General features: G+C 43.1%; 1 protein-coding gene across 13 annotated transcripts in view; it reads right to left on the reverse strand.

The window, feature by feature from the left end:
- DEPDC5 (DEP domain containing 5, GATOR1 subcomplex subunit) overlaps nt 1–21,303 on the reverse strand; it is a 47,021-nt gene that overhangs the window by 1,995 nt on the left and 23,723 nt on the right. For 5 of the 13 annotated variants that reach the window (XM_063350606.1, XM_063350605.1, XM_063350613.1 and 2 more), the window contains 17 exons: nt 20,937–21,093; nt 19,606–19,766; nt 18,399–18,516; nt 18,061–18,228; nt 16,964–17,183; nt 15,967–16,100; nt 15,032–15,140; nt 12,137–12,199; nt 10,387–10,538; nt 9,512–9,589; nt 8,940–9,072; nt 8,018–8,126; nt 7,534–7,758; nt 3,552–3,721; nt 2,426–2,597; nt 1,287–1,347; nt 101–183 (listed from right to left, as the gene is read on the reverse strand). In XM_063350606.1, coding sequence (XP_063206676.1) covers nt 101–183; nt 1,287–1,347; nt 2,426–2,597; nt 3,552–3,721; nt 7,534–7,758; nt 8,018–8,126; nt 8,940–9,072; nt 9,512–9,589; nt 10,387–10,538; nt 12,137–12,199; nt 15,032–15,140; nt 15,967–16,100; nt 16,964–17,183; nt 18,061–18,228; nt 18,399–18,516; nt 19,606–19,766; nt 20,937–21,093 — 2,313 coding nt within the window. Of the gene's footprint in view, nt 1–100; nt 184–1,286; nt 1,348–2,425; nt 2,598–3,551; nt 3,722–7,533; nt 7,759–8,017; nt 8,127–8,939; nt 9,073–9,511; nt 9,590–10,386; nt 10,539–12,136; nt 12,200–15,031; nt 15,141–15,966; nt 16,101–16,963; nt 17,184–18,060; nt 18,229–18,398; nt 18,517–19,605; nt 19,767–20,936; nt 21,121–21,303 lie in introns of all 13 variants that reach the window. The other 8 variants (XM_063350611.1, XM_063350617.1, XM_063350616.1 and 5 more) reach the window with 4 other exon arrangements.

Here is a 21,303-nt window from a genome sequence, read left to right on the forward strand (position 1 = left end):
CACTGACACAAAACACACACTGCATGTAAAACAGTTCTTTTTTTTTTTTTTTTTTATAAGAGCCACCTCCTTGCCCCAGTGCCTGCCAAATACTGCTCACCTGTGACATGGATATACTGGGGCTTGTTCTCAGCTGGGAAGTTGAATGCAGAGGCTGAGTATTTATCTTGCACAAATCCAAATCTGGAGAAACAAACACCAGGGGAATTAAAAAAAAAAAAAAAAAAAAAACAAAACAAAAAACCAGAACCAACCAAAAAACAGAAGAGCCACTCCAGCCAGGACTTCTTCAGCCCAAGGCAGGGGCACCAGGGAAAACCCTGCATAACACAAAGGCTCCCTTTTCTTACGGCCTGAAGGCAAGGGGGAAAGGGATGAAGAGAGCCGAGCTTCTCCAAATATCCTCCGCCCCTGCCAGGCAGAGTGTGAAAGCTCGTAACTCCACACTGCTCTGTCCTAACTCATACCGGAAACAAGAGCGCCAGCAGCTCAGTTTGGGAGGGCACTGGGCAGTCTCTGCTAAAACGGGGCAGCTGCACATGAACAAGGGAAGAGCAATAGTCAAGACAGACATTCCTTGGGAATGTCTCAAGCTATAACACCTTTTTTTTTTTCCTTTCCATGCTGGGCAATATTCCACACAGAACTTAAGCAGCTCACCTGACAGTTCTTTGCTGTTTGGAGAATACTTGTGCCTCTTCTGCTTTCTAAGCTAATGAAAGCTTATTTCCATGCTAAAGTCCATTACAAAAAGCAGTCTCTCTATCATGAAAAAGACTTTGGCAGCAACACCATGAAACAAACTGGCAGCTCAAGCAGACAAATGGGTAAGGCTAGATAGTATTCAAAGTTTCCAACAATTCCTTCTTAAACTGGGCCCAACCTCCTACGTACAGCGCACAACCCAGTCCCCTGCCTACTGTCAACCATTGGTCGTCATCCAGTTCAAGACTGCGTTAAGTACACGTGAACTGTCCCTTCTCAGAAAGAAATCCATTCACGGTCTATCCGCTTCTAACTTGGAATAACAGGGCGCCTTCCAAAGGCAATGCCCTTGCTAGGAGTATAGTCTGTCACTCATTAGCAAACCATCTACCTGCCCCTTGCGCCCACCGAACCACCTCCAGACATTCTAGTTGTATTTTAGTTTAATAATCCACAAGCAGACTTCAAGGAGGCAGGCGGGACAGAACCCACACGACTCAGGAGTGACTGCTCAGCACAGGTCTTCATCCCACACTATGCAGGAAGACATGAACCTTCCAGCCATTCCAATCTGTACGTACCTGTATGCTATTGCTTCCTGGAGGAGATGCATACGGTCCCAGTATGTTTCTGGTTCAAAGCCTGAAACAAACAAAAAGGTAACAATTACCTAGTAAAGCCCCTTAATTTCCTTCTTTTTCAAGACTTCAGTTTTCCTCAGAAGACCTCTGTGCACTTTGTTTTTCCTAGTCATTTCTTTCAGTCACACTTTTTTCTGTCAACTGTCCCTTGAATGCCATCTTATTAGAGATATGTCTTGTACACTCCAGTAGCAGATTCATTCCTGAATTTAGCTTTTGTGTCTCTCGAGATGGAGACGAACGTAATGGGGAGTGTGGGAGGGGGCAAGGAAGAAGAGTGGGCTGCTGTGTACCACCACAGAGCGCTCTGAAAATACTTAGTTCAAAGTCAGCGGGGCTACAGTGACCTCACAGCATATGGATTTGTCACTAATCATTTTACATTTATACCTGGACACTGGGTCAAGGGTTAATGAAAATAAAGAAAATTATCATCTTTGCTATTTTGAAACAGAGCCTTTTGCTACTTGTCCCTTCTCACAACGCAATCTTGCCTCTCTCTGCAAGGGGACAGAGTTCTCTGATCTTTCAGCTTCCACAACAGTATCTCTCAAAAGGGCGAGGTCACTTCACAGAAGACGAGATTGCAGTTTCTAGCTCTTAATCTCATGCGCAAACACTCTTACCGTGAATGTAACCATGGCAACAAAAAAAAGAGGATGGCAGTCGTGAAAGCCTAATCTCACCAAGGAGAATAAACAAATGCAGGATACAAATGCAGAGCAGCTATGGGCAGGGTCCACCAGCACAACAGACTCTCACAGTAGAGCATCACCTCACAGTAACCGCTTGATATGGGGTCTGTAACGGTATGCAACATTATGGCAAAAAAAGATCACTTGGGAGACAACCTTTCCCCTGCCTTGGCACTTCTTGCTGCCAACTTCATACACTGTTGCCTGCTGATTAGCCGCCAGCACGGCTTCCTCCCAGCACCACCTTCCTGAAGGCAGCTGCTGAAATGTAAAAAAAGACCCTTCATCCAGCTAATGCATGTCTGGTAAATGAGGTTCTTCATACCAGAAGGGACCCATTTGCAAAAAAGCATACCAAGGGGTAAAACAAAGAACATTTCTTACCATCAAACAAATGCTCACTACCCTCCTTCAACAAGCAGCTAACATTGAGTGGGATGAACAACTGAGCTCGAAGTGGGTCTCCGTATAAGTAACTGGGCAACGCAAACGGGCCTTCCAAGACTGGAACTAGCAAGAAACCACAGGACGTGGCTTTCCGATGCCAACCCTGAACCTGAGAAAAGATTCAGACAATGAATCATACCACATATGTCACGCTGAAGAAGGGCACTTATGTGCATAGGAGCAACTCATTCCCCGAGAATAGATCAGACGCTCAGTTCTCCACGGGCTCAGCTTGCTTTGCATGGCAAGCACATAAGCCTCCTTGTAAGCAAAGCAGTACAAGCACAAGACACCAGGCTTTCCTTTTTTAAGTGCCACATCAATCAGAAAGCACTTTAAAATAGGACATTTTTCAGGAACTGATTCAGCCTACTTATCATCAGTGGCTAAGCACTGCTGCTTTACTGGAACAGTGCAATAGATTTTAAATAAAAGCAAAAAACAATCACCTAGTGCTATTTGGTTGGGTGTGGTAAAACCTACAGAAGCTACAAAAGGGAAAATAAAGCACACAAAAAATATAAAAATTAATTTAAAAAAATGACACAAACCGCTTGCATTTTCAATTCGAGATGTTTTCAGCAAGATTGGTTTTGTTTTTTCGCTTTTTTTTAATAAAAGCTAAAAAGCATTGCTGAACAGGAAGAACACATTGCCTGGAAGAGCCCTGTCATGCAAGCAATTCCACTGAGATTTAAAGTTTTCAGGCTTGGGGAGAGAAGGAATGCAATGTGAACTAGATTCCTTTCCAAAGACCAGCTCAGGTCCAGCTAAGGGAGACTTAAATGTCACCTCGACCTGTTCTGATCTCTGCACACTCTGCATGAAACCCACTAAAAGCAGAACACTATCCTGCGCACAGAATGACTACAGATAGCATGATAAAGGATGACCAGATGCAGCAATGCTAACGACCATCAGTACAAATTACTTATGGAAATAAGGGCAGATCCAACCCACTGTCTCTCCCCTAATGCTTCACATGCCAATGTCCCCAGTAGTCTAAGGGATGGAGAGGTCAGACGGACATCACTGCGGCCACCCGGAACATGGGGACTCTTACCATCTCAAAAAGAACAGCTGCAGTCACTGCCATCCAGTGTAACTTGATTTCAAAGGCAGCATTGAGGGAGAAATTGCCGTGGTAATAACAACTGCACCACTCCAAACGGTCAGTGCGGTTATTCACATCCACATCCAGCGTCACTGTCCGCTGCTCAGGCACTGTGGCAGCTACGCAGCCAAGGAATAGGGGTATATTTAAAAGATGCGTTAAAGAGAGGGTGAGAGACAGGATGAAGAGAACAGAAGGAACAAGACAAGCTATTTGAAATGAATTCGTCCTCCCTCTCCTCCCCAAATATTTTTTGGGCTAGCGGAATAGTCCCAGAATGCTGCTCATCCAGATCACAAAAGACAAAAAACTTAAGTATTATCCATATCAGGGGTCGGTGTCACAGAATTACCTCCCCAAGCAGTCAAAAGACATGTCAGCCGCAATAATGAGACAGAACCAAGAGTCAAGCAGCTAATCAATAAGCGACTGGTGCCATAATTAAATATGGCTAGACAACATCAGCTCCTTCATACCAAGACATTCCAAATTGGTTTCAGTATTTCTGTATGCCCTCACCAGAAATCACTCTCACACAGCGCAGGAGCATTCCAGGACTTTCCACAGCTAAAGGAGATCAGAAGTTAAACTTCTTCTTTCTTTAACCCCATATCAATATCCCACATTACTGCACTGCTAAAACGGCACACCCAACACTTTGTGTAAAAGCACGCGAAGTCAGCCAAGGCTCATGCAGCAGCATTAGGATCACTGCAATACCTTCGACTGCTTTGCAATAAGTGCTGGGATAGTGCCCAAGACCCAGCTCCCTCTGTGCCCAGCACCCCAGTGAAAGAAAATCTCAGGTTTCAGGCAAGAGAGGAAGAGAAGCACAGAAAGCGGAGGTGACCTGGCTGGTGTCCTACAGCAAGGCCAGGGACAGAACCCAGGTCTCCTGACTTTGAGACAAAAGTTCTGCTATGAACCACGTTGTCACTTTCAACTTTTCCTTAGGCAAATACATAATTTAACATTTCTATAATGTTAAAAATTGACACAAAACAAAGGGCTGCATTACTACTACTGAAAAACCTTTGCCTTATTATTTATCGCATGCATGAGAGATGGATATTGTTATTTCTCGCTTAAGTAGAGGAAGATGTACACCCATCTATATAGTCAGCTTTTAAATGACCTTATAATTTAATGGCTTAATGGCGTTTACAAAAAAAACAGTGGTTGAAGTTCTTCCTCAAGGTAGATGAAAAGTTTCCACCTTCACTTCTACATCAAGTTAGCTGGAGACAGTTTTCAAGGTTATACAAAAATCCTTTATATTGCTACTACTGCACCTTAGGAATAGAAAAAAAACCCCAAACCAATAAAAATGGAAGAACATCACACAGTTTTGTTTTGTAACTAAGATCCCATTTTGGAAAAATGTATCCTGTGCAATTTCTGAGTTGGTCTGGTATTAGACAGACCAACATCCTGTGATGTTCCTGCTCCTTTTCAGTGGAGGATCACTGTGAGTGCAATGCTTGTGGTTAGAAGGTTACGGTTCCAGTTTCGTAACAAAGTATGAACCCTGGTGCCGGTTTTGTAATGAAGTATGTTGGAAAACAATATCCCAAAAGCTGTAAAGCAAAAGCAGCTCAGTCAGGTAGATGTCGGTCATTAGCCAAGAGGTCAGTGATAACACCACAGTCCAGTGTGTGCCCGAACTAGCACTCTGTGAAGAATGAGCTCCCTGCTCCCTTACACTGTTCCTTTTTCCAGATAATGGAGACTCCCCATTAGGGCTGGAGCTTCTCTCTCGCCTCGCCTGCAGCTGTAATTCACAGGCAAAGCAACAGGAACACAGTCCAACCGGATGAGCTAATCAAAAGTACCTTAAAAACTGATGAGAAATATCCATACGTCTGAATTTAGAAGCTTCAGATTAGAAATACCTTAATTTGAATAGAATAAACTCTGGCTTCTGTAGATCTGATTTTATTAAGAGGACTCACCTGCTTCCCAATTGTCTTGTACCATTGAGTATTTAACTAATGATTTATTGAGGAAATCGGAGAGGAGCAGGCAGGTTATTCTCCAGTCACAGACTACACTATGTACACGGCTACAATTGCTAGTGCATGCATTGCTATAAATCAAAAGGGACAAGATTAGGTATGTCACAGGTCAGACTTCCACTGGGAAGGGAAAGGGGACAATCACTGGGCAACTGATAGGGGAATTGGGAGGGGTAAAGATTTTAGAGATACATGGAGCTTGTTCCAGAGCTCCCAATGCTTGCATGCAATTTTATGTCACAGCCTGACATTTAGGGAAGGTGGGGAGGGGAAGAAATAAAAACCACAACCAAATCAAAGCCAAGAGAGGAACAAATGAAGTCACGTGGACCAGAGGTCATCTGGATTTAGTAAAGCTCCTTGCCTCAGATGAACTGGTAAAGTTTTTGGTTTGTTTTTTTTTTTTTTTTTAATATTGTTTAGAAGAGGGACAGCACAGAAACATCAATTAAACCAGTTCCTTTGTAAGAAAAAAAGTTCCACACTGGATCTTTCCCCAAGAAACTATTCTTCCTGGAATAACTAACCAGACTGCATGTGAGCAATCTGGGGGCATTTTTCATTCATCTAAAGACTGCAAATTAGCAAATTGCCCGTTTCCCCGGGTGCAAGAAGACTGAATATCAGCCTTCTATGTCTGTCCTCTTTTGTGAGATGAGAAAAGTGGTTTTCTTGGGCTAAATAGTGAGCAAGAGATCAAAGCCCAAGAGATCTGGCCCAGGCGCCTCCAGCCTTCACAATACTTTCACCCCAGCCTATGTTCAGGCTTCAGCTCTGGCCAGTCGTTGAGCTAACGAGGTTGTATATGAGCCAAGGCAACAGATTTACTGTGCGACAGGGAAAAATACCCTGCATATGTTGGCTTCAGGGAATTAACCATTAGTTCAGACCTCCTGTCCCTAACGCTTTCCCATTTCTGATGCTGCTCCTCTTCAAACAAGGCTTTCAGAAATACACAAGGATTACCATAACTTCAGATTTAAGAGATACTACACCAGCAGCAAGTCATTTCTCTTCAGAATGTCAAATATATGAAACAGGAGAGCAGCAGAATCTTCTTTTTATCTTTGATAGGTTTTAAAAGATGCATCTAAAATCTGAAGTTGCAGTTCCACAGCAATGATTTTTCTTGTAATTTTAAACAGGGAAAGAGGAACAAAAGCAAGTGACTCAGGCTGGCCTGGAAATGCAACAAAAAGCTGACGAAGCAACACAGTCAATCACGCAGCTAGCATGTTTCACCGGCTGTTAGTGGTAGTCAGTGTTATACTTCACACATTACAAAACTTCAGATATTATAATGGTATCTTGCCTGTCAGCAAGATCTTCCATATGCAAGCCCTGCTGCTTCCACACTGCAGGGATCATTTGTAGCCAGGCTTCCCAGAGTTTATATCAGGAGTCATGATTCAGATTAGCTGAGAAGCCTCCAGTACTTCTCTAACACATCTGGATCTCACTGTGGCTTTTGCCATTGAGAAGCATTAGGCATGGCATGTCACTTTAGGTACAATTTGGTTACTCTGCTGTTCTCATAACTTAATCCCTCCACGCTCATCACAGGTTGTGAAGAGTCTCTCTGGATCCACAAGGAGACAAGGTCATTATTTTCCTCCTGGAATTCTAGAGGATGACACGAGGTGGGGCGTGGGGGAAACACATTCAGGAGTAACGCATATTTTAAAAATACTTTTTACTGTATTCCAGTACTCAGAAGCAAAAATTGCCTGCTCAGCCAGTGAAACACACCTCCAGCATATGCCAACAAGTCCACGTGCAAGACAGATGTAAGGCCAGCATGAAATTTGCAGCTTTATTGCTGGTCCACGTGAGATCATGCCCTTGGCTGGCTGCTCTTCCCCTTTCAAACTATCCCCCTTGAACTTCCCCAGCTGTCACCTGTGCTGTGCATCTACCTAATAGTGCAGCTGCCTGGCTCCGTCCTCCGAAACTGCGGCTAAAGGAACTGTGCCTACTTGCATAGGAGGCTGGGCGGCTGGGCAGCCAGGGCAGGAAAAACGCTGGGATTTCCGAGTGCAGTAGCTCTTCTGCCACAAACGCCACCTCAAACCATTTCCTCTGGAAGGCGGAGAAGTCATCCATAGCAGCTGTGTGCCACATAGCAGGCTGCTGCATGCCCACTGAGCGAAAAACAAGGGGAAGGACAGATCGCAGTTAGAAACAAGTGTTCAAGACCAAGAGAGAGACGTAGTTCTTTCTGAAAAAGGGGAAGGAAAAAAGGATAGGTTATGTTGTCTGCAATTTCTTTGGCTCTCTTTAGAGCAGTGGTTTTGGTTGCTCCCACAGCGCGTTTCTGCTGTAGCGCCCGTAAGAATCAAGTACAGCTAGTGATTATGCAAAGGGATAATGAGGAAAGTCTTGTAATAACACAATGCTGACCTCGGTCTGGTTCTTTGTCCACAACAATCTTGTAAAAATAAAAGCCATAAATAAAGGTTCGTAAAGCTTCTCCAGATGCATGGACAATAAGCTGCTCTTCTAGCATTTTCTGAACAAAAAAAGAGAACAGAGCAAACACGATAAAAAAAGAAGTCACTCTTCCAGTTACACAAAAGGGTTGCTAGAGAACATAAGGAAATAATTTTCTTTTTCTTGACATTTTTTTGTCCAGATATGTGCCTAACAAGAATATCAGCAATGTTATTTCTTGATATTCAGTGAATGTAGCAAGTCCTTATCTCCCCGAGAAATTGCGTTTGACCTTTCTGCAGACGTCTGCCTTCCTCCCTTACCCTGCTCTGGTTTTACAGATGGATTTATAGGAAGGTAAGAATTTGAAAACAGTCTGTGTTCTCTGTTAATTGATATGGGATCTCAGCAGAGGAATGAACTCCAAAAGATTTCCAACCTTGTGTCCCTGACACAGTTTGACAGGGAAGAAAAAAATTCATGAACACAAGCAGTGTATCTTGCATAAAGTGTATATTTCAGCATCCATGAAAGAGAGGTCATACACTGGTTTTATTACAATTTCATTAACTAATTATCAGAAGAAAAACCAAAACAAATCACGCCGTAGTGTCATAATTCTAACATAATGGAGAGTTCTTGGTAATTACTAGCTAATTAGAGGTTATACACAGAACTGTCATCATATATAAGTGGAAAAACAATATGTATTACTACTGAAGAGTATGTTGCTGTTTTGTGTTAGGGAATCCAAAAAATGTCATCATTACCTCATACTCTGTTGAACACTGTTTTCAATACCTATCGATAAGAGGACTTCCTCTACAATTCTACTGTCTTCACAGAATGAGGTCATTCTGGCCCTTGATGTACCCCGTGATAGTTGTCTTACCTGCATTATGTCAATGGCCATGGCTTGCGTCTGCACACCTTCCACGTTATTCACCAGCCAGTGGACAACTTCCGCGCTGATGAAACAGTACGGAGAGAGGCCCTTCTGTTCAGAGAGAAGCTGGATCCCTGTGCTGAATCACAGCAAGTCACACATGTTAACATGGACTGACTGAGAGCTCTCTTAAGTTACAAAGACAAAAGTCACTGCTGGGGGGAAAAAAAAAAAAAAAAAGAGGGAATAAAGACACAAGAAACACACAATGCCCCCAGAGTGACATATCACTAGCTTCTGATAACAAGATGAAGAGCTGACACTGAGAGCACTTTAATGTCTTACTGAAAATTCTTGCTTTGACAAGATTCTGGAACGCTAATAATTGAAGTCTCTGCAGCAATACTCTTACCGCAACTTCTATAAAATTCCTCGTTGGGGATTGGAACTGAATAAGAAAAGGAAGCTTAAAACTCCTCCATAGCCGACATGGGGCTCTCCTTTGAGTGACTCCATGCCTCATGTCCTCTTACAAAACATCTAGACAGATGCTAAGCATATTTATATTAAAAACTTACGTGGGGTGTTTCATGGCTTCAAGAATCTCTATCAAGGTGGAGGAGGAAGTCAGAGTGCTTGCTGAACACTGCTGAGAGCTAGGAAGTAAACAGAAGCATGTTCAAAAAATCAAGGAAGCTGCCAGATTTCTTCAAATATGTACATTTAAGAAAAATGCTCTCTTTTCTCTTCCCAACAATGATTTTGCCACATTTATTTCCTTTTTCATCTCAAGATGGACAACCAAAAGCATCAGAACTGTACTTTCCCCCTGAGGCCATCAGGTCATTGCTATATTGACCCAATGCACACTGTATTACATACAGCTGTACCCAGAAACAATTAAGGGCAAACATTTTGAGGTTGGCTTTTTTTTTTTTTTTTTTTTTTTTTTTTACGCACTGTAATATACAACTGCAGGAAACAGGTGCTAATATAGTTTATTTTAATGTTGCTTCCTCCCCAGCGTCTTGCCTCCAGGTTAGAACCTCTTGGCTTTCATCAGCCCACTCAATCCAATTAGACCTGCAGGGACCCCTTTGCTCAAACAGACAGGAGACAGATGCCAACTGAAAGCCTGGTTTTCTGCTAACGGATTTCAGAAATGGAATTTCTTCACTTTTCTTTTCTTGAAGAATGAAGCTCTTTTTGTGGGTGGGGAAATCAGGCCTTGTGTTCATTTAATTCTGGAAAACTGGGTTGCAAGGCTTATTTTACTACCACTCTTTCCGCACGTGGCAACGCTGCATTAAGGTCTTGTGACAAGTGCCTTCTAGTGCTGACAGACACAGCGCATCTTGTTCTCAGGTTCCTGTTAAAGTGCCCATTCCTTGACACCAGAAAGGGGAACGTAACCGAAGAGAACCGCAGTACAGCACTGCTGTGCTTTGCTCACCCGCCCTCTGCAGCACCAGCTGTGGTATATCCTTGGTCTGTGACATTCTGGGAGCTTCCCAAGGGCTGTGTGCTGCCCCTATCAGGTAACTGCCCCGTATTTATCAGTGCGCTGCCATCTGAGGTTGCAGGAACTGATTGATCTATAGAGACCTGCGAGGAGTAAACACAGCAACATCTTTATGAAATGCATGATCTAATCCATTCCCCATTTTCTCCCCTCCCCGCGTTATCTGTACCTCAGCTCAAGTTAGTTAACAACAAGCAATATTGTAAGTCAAGCACAAGCACACGCAGAAAGGATAAATAGCATCTTGGTTTTGTCATCACTACAGAGCTACTGACAAACACGAAATTCAGACCCCAGTAAAGATGAGGATCACCCACCCAGTAACAACTGCACTGAGAGAACTACTGGCAAACCCGCAACACCAGTCCCAACCTGCCATTTTCAACTTGAGTGAATAACTGATTATAAACATGCAACGGACACAACGGGAAGTTTAATCACTACGGGAAAGTAGTAAGCAGTTTGAAAAAATAGTTTCAACTCTAACTCTCAGACAAAAATATGCAGACGTATCACACGGAATTTGAGTTTCATAATGCACAAAATCAACTCATCTTCCTTCCTTTCTTAGGGTAGTACCAGGAGGCTGGTTGGCACCCACCCACACCTATGTTGCCAAGACAACATGAACACTCTCCTCCTGCAGAAACACTTGCACTATTCCAACGGTAGACTGAATAGTTCACAAAAATTAACATAAAATCATTTCAGAAAGAACATGAATGCTGAAAGATTCAGCAAAGTACAGGCTGTAATTGCCATCTGTCATTAACACGTATGGTTTAGGAAAGGCATATTATATAAAAGCTAGAGAGGTGGGGGAGAGGAACACGAACAGCAGAGTAACTCGGTAACTCAAGCTGGTGTAAACATGAGGGCTGATCTGCCATGATGAACACACAGCACATGCACTGCTAAAAATCCCAAAGCTGGTACTTTGACTTGGGTCTGATAGCCAGACCAGAGTCCTTTATTTATGCTTTTTCTTACATCCCAAAGATCTCTCACTCTGCAATGGCAGATGTCCCTTTTTGGGCAGCCAAAAGCAGCAGATGCTCCAATGTGGAATCTACAGTCCCCACAGCCAGCTAAATCCACTCTCCCTCCTCAGAGCTCACTTCAACCAGCAGGATTTTCTATGGACACACTGCGCTATTGCTAACTCCTAACTGGTGTTAGGGGTACAAACAACTTCTGTCATGATGATTCTTTTAAATCAAGATGACACCAATATTTTCAGCCCTCAGTTATTTAGGAATCCAAGGACACAATTTGACTTGGATCTCCCTAGAGCCACCTGTCAGTCAAATACCACATAAGAAATTTAGCCAAGAACGGGATGAGTAAGCTGTTGCCATTTTGTTTAGCAAGGGAAGATGGAAAACGAGTACTTATTGAAACACAAAAAGAGAAGCTTCAGTAGTTGACAAGACAGCGCTGCAAAGGACAGTAAGACAGGTCACACGAACAGCCAAAGCACATCACAAGTATTGAACGGTGGGAGGAAATACTCGCATCCACCACCGCTGGCCACTTTGTCCTGGCAATGCTGGCATCTCCCTCTCAACGAGCAGATCTGGAAACTAACACAGGTTCCCCACGTGGCAAGCTCAGGACAATAAATGCTCTCTATTACCTCAGTCCGAAAGCCAGAGATGACAAGACCCCATTCAAAACTAACCTGCGAGTAGAAGGTTGAAGCTGTGCGTGGGCTGCGAACAAAATCCATAAAGAAGGCCCCATCCTGAAGGCATCAGAGGAAGTAGGCCCATTAATGGCAACAGCAACAAGGGGTTGAAGAAAAGCAAATACAAAGTTGTGCAAGTATGAAATGACCGCAGAGAGAAAGTATGAGGAGAATGCAAATCTCAAACAGACCCAGAACGTCAGGTGCAGCAGAATGCAGGACCTACTCACACACACCCCCTTACTTTCTCTCTCTGTAACAAGACATTGCTCTTCCTTAGCACAGATGCTTTTCCAAAGTTTTGAAAAAACACATTGATCAGAAACCAATTGAAACTACAGCTTTCCCTCCACACTTCATAGGAGAAAGACTAAAGCACGCTGGTTTCCATTCCAAATGCCAAGCTGAACAGTGATACAGAAACCTGTAGAATTGCATGTGTAATGACAAATATCCGAAGAACAGCTTTTTTTCCTAGTCTGTCAGTCATTCAAATAATAAAGGGGGAGAGGCACAGAAGCTCTTTTCAGGAAGCACACTCTTCCTCTTAAATGCAGGTCTGGTATGGTGCAAAGGAAAGGGAAGAAAAATTAATCACAAAGATCTTTCCAACACTGTGCTGAACGCTTCATGCAAAATTAAACAGACACTGCCTGTGCTATATTCCCTGCCTGCTTGCAAATCCTGGATGAATTTATCCCCAGCTGCTATTCAAAGATGTGTCAAGATTCTCTTATCACATAAGACAATGCAGTGGAACTCAACTAGATTTTCATTCCCTATTTGCAATTCTTTATTCTGTTCCCTAGGCAAAATATTTTGTCTAGCCTGCAGTTAGGATGATGCTTACCTTGGTATGTACTTATAAAGCATTTTCTGGAAAGAACCAGTGCCAGGGTTACATGGCTGGCAATCTGCACAGTGCAGAAGCACAGCCAAGCGCCCTGTATCCATAAGGGCAAAGACGTCCCAAACAGATCACACATCAAGCTAAGCCACTGTGTTAAAATCACACCGTATTGCCCAGGAACTGGCTGAAGGGACTTGTCAGTTCTACTTTTGAAACAGAGTAAAGGTGGAGCCAGTGGCTCAGTTTTGTTTTGGAGTAACTCCAGCACTGAATAGCATCCTAGAGAAAGCGCTTGCTCCCTTGGCTGCTGACAGAGCACACAGCTGTGACAATTTGTCAGTACTTTGGCTGCAAGTCTCTGGACAGCCAATAGACAAACCCATGCTGGTGAGCCCCTAAAGGGATTGTGTTGTCCTGGAAACATGAGGCACACACTTGCTGATGTTTCCAAGTGAGCACAAAGTTGCCTGACAAGGCCACCCGTCCACCACCACCACCTTTCCAACATGCGTGAGGCATCAGTTTAGAGACCCCAACTGCTTCTCTCACAGACCCCACGCGTAAATATTTATGGAGTGTCTACTACTCAAGTGTGAAAGGCTTTCAGTGGATGACCCACTCTTCCAGATTCTCCAGTTAGCCCTCCAGAGAGGCTTTTGAATACAGTTACTGTTAAAATGACACAAGATCGCGTTTGCTCATTAGCATGTGCCGCAGCACAAGGTCTGCTACTTTGTTTCCCGCACATTGGGGTGCCATTGCTCAGGAAGCCCAGTTTTACTTTTCTCCTCTGCCCTGCAGCACAACGGGACACAACATCCTTCTGTCCTGGGTCCTACGTGGAATTTTTACTGCTTTTACTGGTAGAAAGAGATATCTAAAACTTCTGTATTTAAAAGAGGGAAGTCTGATGAAGTTGATTTTCCAAAACAGTAGAAGCGGAGAACACAAAGCCTGAAATTTGCAAACACGCCTCAAGTCAGTTTCTGCACCTGCTTTTTCCAAGCCTAGGAGGACCTGCTCCACAATCTCACCTGTGTTTTGGAAACACGCTCATTCTACAAATAGGTGTCTATTACTAAGATGACTACAGTTACACGATCACTTCAACTAGCAATACCCAGGTCGCCAGAATAACACGGTGCTTTTTCCTGGTGGTGGCAGAAAAGGGTGGATGTAGAAACACTAGCTGCTAAGAGAAAAATACTGAAATAAATGGTTAAGTTGGTAGTGGGGAATTTGAGAACCTTTTCTTTGCAATACATCAATTGTTGAACCCAAAGACAGGTCACACTTAAGTGCTGTATGTCCATTCGGTTCCTTGTTACTCCTGCTGAAAGACCTTCATGCCAGAATACAGAAAAATAATCAAGTATTTCTGGTTGGATTTGGAGATGGAGTTTCTGCTCTCCTGGCACTCAGCACAGTTGACAGCAAGGCTGAGGGATGGCACAGTCTTTTCTTTAAGCGTCTGAAGAAGCTCCAGGAAGACAGTTTTCTCCAGCCTGGAGCCCAGCCAGTGAGGGAATGGCATCTAAATCACTACTCAGGAACACATCCTCCCCACTACATAGATGCAAGTGACTGGAGTTCCTGCTGTTAAAATTCCACTGAAGCTTCACACAGTTATGGTCTAGAGCTTGATTTTGCTCTTAAAGACAGCCTTCATATAGATGCAGACAGCACTGTAATACTAAATCTAAAAATCAAACCCTGACTGAAATGAAATGTGCTACTGGAAAAGGAAATGGACTAATCAACAAATACCACTTAAATTAGCAAAACACATTGAGAGAGCATCCCAGGGATTCCATCTCACTGACATAGTATTAGAGAACCGAAGGATGGTTGTGCCCCAACCTCTTCTTATGCCCTTGCACGCAAAGGCTTAAGGGCATTCCCAGTACCGGACCAGTCCTTGCTAGATTAGAGAGTAAGATGTGGTATGACGTAGCCATGTGCAGAGAGAAAGAATCTTCTATTATTTGACAAATTGTTATGTAAAAATAGTAGCTAAAGACCGACCAGAAAGCCTTTACCTTACGAGGGCTGTCCATAAAGGTGGGTGTGATAGCAATGCTCCCACTCTCCGAAGGCTGCCCAGTGCTCTTCCCAGAAAGCATTGCTGCTTGTTGCTCCCCCAGTGTCCTAAAACAAAAGGAAGGAATCCAGAGTTTGTTCAAACATACTCTGTGTCAGCTTCCACCTGGAAGCAACTGTTGCAGAGGAGTACTACTGTATTTTCAGACATTTACTTTCCCCACACTCTGAAGCAGAGAGTCAATCCAATGTTCTGTAAGTACTTTTTACACCACATAAACCACACAGACCCTTGAGCTTACTCAGTTTCATTATGCACGGTGTAATACTACCTTATCATTAAAAAATATGTATTTAACGACAACGTTTTGAATTGTGTTTACAGCGTATCAGGTATTAGTACTCTGAGTTTCTTTGAACAATTCTAGATCAATACTGAAAAAGAACCCCAGAAGTTTCACAGGTATTTTAATAGGTGTTCTCAGGGCAAACAAGCTGTTTTCTTTAGGCTGTATTTGTTACCCAATGTTTATACTGAGACCACACAACTGGTGGTGTACTTCTGTACATTTATGTCCCAGCTAAGCTCTTCTTATGTGGATACAACTGTACTGGGAAATCACAAATAGATGCCAAATCTGATGTGTAATGGACTGAGAGGCTACTTAAAATGATGCTCCTTCTAAATAACCAGTCATTTACTTCTCTAGTCTCCATATTCCTTTCTAGTCTTTGGTATTCATTCTGTTAATGAGAACATAATACAAGGAAGTCACTGGAAAAACCCAGTATTTCCACAAGGATGCTAAAGAAGCAGAATCCTACATCCCTTTTTTCTAGACAAAGTTCCCCAAATCTGCGTTAGCCAGCTCAGGTGGAATATGGAGGAAGGATGTTCTAGTGCTCTTCACACAGCCAAGCTGTAGAGACTCACTTCTGACTGGCTTCCATCTGCAGCAGAGCTGAGAGTGCCGAGGTTCCCTTCTTCCCAATGGGAGGCCCGGGCTGCTCCAGAGAGTGGGTGGGAATTGGACCAGCAATCTGCAAGCCTTTCATGGCAGACCCTTTCTAACAAAGAAAAAATGAAAGCACAGACTTAGTCAAGCTAAGCTTAACTAGTAAGCAAGAACACAACACAGCACGTCAGCAGGGCTTTATTAGGCACCCTTTCAAAAGGGAGTCACACCCTGGGTATGCATGAAACAGAACAGCCTACCGCCTCGTGCGGGTGCCATTCTTAAAATGAGATGGATGTTATTTTGGAAAAGGTGGGTTTGCTCACCCCATTCTGTGTGTGAACTGCAAGAGAATTTGACACACACTAACCAGTTTCTCATAACCCTCTTGAAACTGTTCACCAGGAATTCACCCGTATGATTCTCTTTTCACAGTCCTTTTCTTAAGTCCACAGCACACAGTCAACCCAGCTAGAAGTTATCAGCTTAACTACCTCAGAGATCTCTTTTTATCAATTATCTGCATCACGAGGTGCAATAATGTGTCCAGGCCAACCATGTCCAGGGCACAAAGCAATGCACGTTTTCAAACAGGTGGCATCAGGCTTGTGGTAAGAGAAAACCAGCTGAGGAAAAAACAGAGTGCCAGCAGGCTAAAGCACGGCTACGTGATGCAGAAGAGCTTGGCTTCTCACCGAGTGAGCTAACTGTTCTGATTCTGGTTCCAGCCACAGCAGCATGGGATACATATTCTAGGTAAGTTTAATTAGTTCAAGAATAGCAAGGTGTTAACAAAGCCATACCATTTGAAACGTGAAATAGTACCTCAGTCAGCACTACGCCCTATGTGTGGATCACCCACACATACACACACGTACAACCCCCCAGCTTGCGGTCTCTCAGGGTCTCTCTGCGAATGTTTCATTAAATGGTTCAGATAAACTCAGCTTCTCACCCAACTAAAAGCTGACTCACTCGAATCATTCGATCAGATCGATGGCGTCGACGAATGCGGTTCAAACCCTCCACAAAGCGAATGAATCCATCCAGGAGCTGCCACTCCTCCTCATCAGACCGGGGCTTGTCACCGTACACATCACAGTGCACTTCTCCTTCCATAATGCGCTTTGTGGCACTGATGCAGGCAGGCAGAAGCAGAAAGCGGGTCCTCCAAAACTTCAGTGACTCAATAAGGCTGAAGGAACATGAAGGACAGTTCAGCACAGATTCCTACCAGAGATTTTACAGTAAGTAAAGTACATATCTATCTGCTGTAAATTTATGGTATAGTGGCAATCTCATTCTGCTATCCCTGAGCGAGAAAGAGCAGATATGCAAAGGAATGGGCAGCAATAGGAATGTCACTGGGAAGTATTAGAACACTGATATGGAGAAGAGTAAACAAGGCTATCTTCAGAGTAATTGTATCATAGAGATACATTTTCTTTTCCGTAAAAGATAGGCTACAAAGGCTTTTTCTCTAAAAATGAGTTAAGAAAAAGCAATTTTAAAGGTACACTTTAGAGTAGGAGGCATTTTGATTGAGACCTGAAAAGAAACAAAGATAACGAAAAACTGGTTTTGTTGAGAGCAGATATCTAAAAGGCTATTGATAGAAGTGGAGATATTCCACATTGCTAATAAGAAGCCCTGCTTTGCATAGCTTAGGAGTAGGGCTACAGTCAAGCTAAGCCTAAGACTCATGCAAGCCTCCAACAGATTCAAACTAAATGGAATTTTTGAGTCAGATCCAGAATGAGTAAGAAGCCAAGAAAAGCATCTGTGTGGTACAAAATGCCATCATGTTTCTTTGCATTTATAGCAGAGGAAAAAAAAAGTTCACGCTGAATTTTGCGATCAAGACTTTGTATCAAAGATCAGATAATGCAAGAGCAATGCAGAGTAAGATTCCTACAAGGCAACAGCTGCTAGCACCATACAAGTGAAAGCAGGCCAGTTACTCTCCCTGGAGCACTGAGGATCTGTGGGTTGAACTTGTTGAAGAAATTTCAGGTCAAAAAGGAAAAGAGGCAATTAGGACAGAACAGTCTGGATGGAAAAGGAGATCTCACCTGAAATCCTCAGAGCCAGCAGAGCAGATATACTGATCCAAGTAATTCCACTTGTACTCTTCTAGTCTCTCATGGGAAAATTCTACCCAGCAAGAGACAAATTCAGAGTCAGAGTGTGAGGGGCACAAGCTGTAAGTGTAGTTTATCTGAGCAGATTCGTATGGATACCTATAAGAGAAAATGCAAACATTAATCTCAGCACCATCAATAGCAGTGCTTCTCTTTTCCTGAAGAGAAAGAATGTTCTACAATATGTTCTTTCCAGCAAGTACAGGCAGCTGGAAAAGCATGTTCATCTGAACATTAATAGCAAACTGCTGACCCAGAGAGATACTCACTTTGGCAGGTATCGAGTCACAGTAATTATTTTGTCTTTTAATGTTACTTTGTGGAAAGTACGGCCCATACTCAGCCAATACTGATCTTCTTCCTCAGGTCGATTTCTTGATACAAGACCTAATTGTAAAAAGCAACACACACCCCCTTTCAGCTTACTGCAATAGTCAGAACTTTGCCAACAAACTGTACCTATAGAAAGAGACTCCAGAACTGGGCATCTGAACTCAAGACAAACTACAAGCCACCTTTCAGGCCACCTTTTTAAGGAACTTCTGTACAATGGGCCTATTGTTTTTACAGTTCAGATTTGCTACTATTATCACATCCGAAGAAGGGCATTCACAATCCATATACCCCCAACATACACCTTCTCTGGTCAGGACAACTAGAGAACAGACAATATGAAGTGCTGAGAAACTGGTGGGTGTGATGGTAAAGCTGGGCTCCGCTTCTGTTTCCCCTCTGATTCATGCCTGGAACTAACCACTTAAGCTCAGCACTTTACCAAAGGAGCCTTGCTGCTCATTCCCAAACCAGTGAACAACCACCATATCCTATTCACGTGTATTCCCTGCTCTATGAACACTGTACTGCGCTGACTTGTCTGGAGAATATCCAGAAGAAAAAAAAAAAAAAAGTCAGAAGTCAAACAGTAAGTCAGATCCTCTCAAAGGAATATGATACCCTCTTAAACCACTCCAGCCCTCTGGGGTTTAACTAGGTTTAGCTGACTCATAGTTTCAGAACAGTGAAGCTTTACCTGTCCACCTGGGGCCTTCATAGCTATTTTAGAGTTAGGAAACTGCTTCTAGATACGTACATTTGGGAGCTTTGGGTCTGTCTTCTCCTAGAGATGTGCCAGCCCTGCAGTCACCACATGAATTGTGTTTAAGATGTATTCACCCCAACAGCACACAAGCCATATTTCATTTGGGTTCATCATCATGATTATGAGGACAGTTTCTTATTACAGTTCAAAAATCCTGCACCTGTCCCTTCACGGTGCAGCTGAGTTGTTTGTGCTGCCCCAGATCAGGCTCTCTCCCAGCAAAGATTTTCATGTAACCAAAAAAAAAAAAAAAAAACAAAACAAAAAAAAAAACAAGGGGACTTCAATGAGCACCTATGCCCAATTCACAGAGGTTATTGGGACTGGCAGAAGGAGAGAAAGACAAAAGACTGAATTGTCAATACGAAGTCACTCACCTCGACTGTAAAGGGGACTGCTGCTGAGCGGGGGTGGCACAGTTGTGGCTGGTTTCTGTGGTTTGGATTGCACAATAATTTGATAGCCTTGCATGAGACGCTGACAAATAAACTCCTCAAACACCTGTTGGGCTGTCATCTGCACTCCTTCCTCATCTCTCCTGAACACAAAGGTTAAGGAGACTAGAATAAGGAAGCTGACCACACACCTATTCTTAGCTCTGTGTTTCCTAATTGAGGATTTATGCCTGCACTGGGCTCCATGCAAGTGGAGCCCTCTGCCTGGGAAAACCAACCTGCAGGAACAGCATAGAAAAATGGGTACCTTTCTGTTTTAAACAGGTGATGATTAGCTGTCTGGTAATACTTATTAATGCTTTTGAAAGCACTTTTGCAACTAGTAACAAATTTGCTTACAACAGTTGTTAAACTTCCAATAAATTCACCAATGAACGCTTTTACAGCATTTTGCAGAGAATCTCAGTGCAGTTTGTAAATGTTCAGCAGAGCTCAGGACTGCAATGTGCAGGCAATGCTCCACCCGCTCCCACAGCAGGAAGTCTAGAGCAGAGAGAGATTAAAACACACATCACTACGGCATCTTATTACAACTACTTTTGCTCTGAACTTCGCCTTCCTGCTATAAAGGGACATTTGACATTTCTTTTAGGTGTTTCTTCATTAATCCTGTTATTTCCTATGTATTTCGATCACCCTGACTAATATTTTTGGCTTGTTCCCATAAAGCAGCAACATGAACAGGTTTTTCGGATGTCTTACAAGTTGTGCAAAGTTTGAAAAATGTTTAAGAAGATAAGACAGCTTCAGAAAAAAAAACAAACCAACCCTATTAAAGAATAGTTACCAGAGACCTCCAAGATAAGCTGAGAAGTTCTATTTATCCTGCCAACACTATATTCTTTAAACTAAATATCCCTGAAAGCGAGGATAAGCAGCTTAAACACTGGGCATACACAGGCATTTGCTCATGTAGTGTTTCCAAAATACTTCCTAGGAAATACATTAACAAAGATGACAGTCTGAGGTTGATTTTTGGATTGTAACAAAAAAGAACAAGAAAAGAGATGTAAAATTTTGTATGCAAACAATTTCTAATATAAAGTTTACAGAACACAATACTGTTGGATGGTAACATCAAAAAGGTGCAAAGTTACCACTGAAAAGAGAAAAATCAAATCTTAAGTATTCTGCTGCTAACCATGTTGGCAATTAATCTCTCTCTTGTACAGTCTCCAAAGCGTTCCTCTTCATCAACTGCACCTTAATCGACTGAATGCAAGTTACTTTACAGAGAAGGTAGCTGGCCAAACCTGTCAATGTCAGCTTCTGGGAGGAGATCATAGCAACCCTCAGTGTAATCATTTTGCAGACTCTGACGGTCGGGGAAGTAGTCCGTGGTAAGAGGGAGACACGCCGGAGTAGTGAGAGATTTCCAGTCCACTCCAACTGTACAACAGAAGCCTGGCACTACGGGGGGAGCAGACAGCGTCAGAACTGCCTCGTTGTATCATTGGGGGGCAGACAATGGGGGCATATATGGTCACCCATGAAAAAACAGGGTGCAGAGGAAGATGAAAGAAATGCATGAAGAGGAAAGTTAGAAAGAACGAGGGACAAAAACAGAGTTGGTGTAAAGTCAACAGGGACAAAAAGGAGGTGGAATGGGAACAGAAAAGG

This window comes from Chroicocephalus ridibundus, chromosome 13 (assembly GCF_963924245.1).
Source record: "Chroicocephalus ridibundus chromosome 13, bChrRid1.1, whole genome shotgun sequence".
Taxonomy (NCBI): domain Eukaryota; kingdom Metazoa; phylum Chordata; class Aves; order Charadriiformes; family Laridae; genus Chroicocephalus; species Chroicocephalus ridibundus.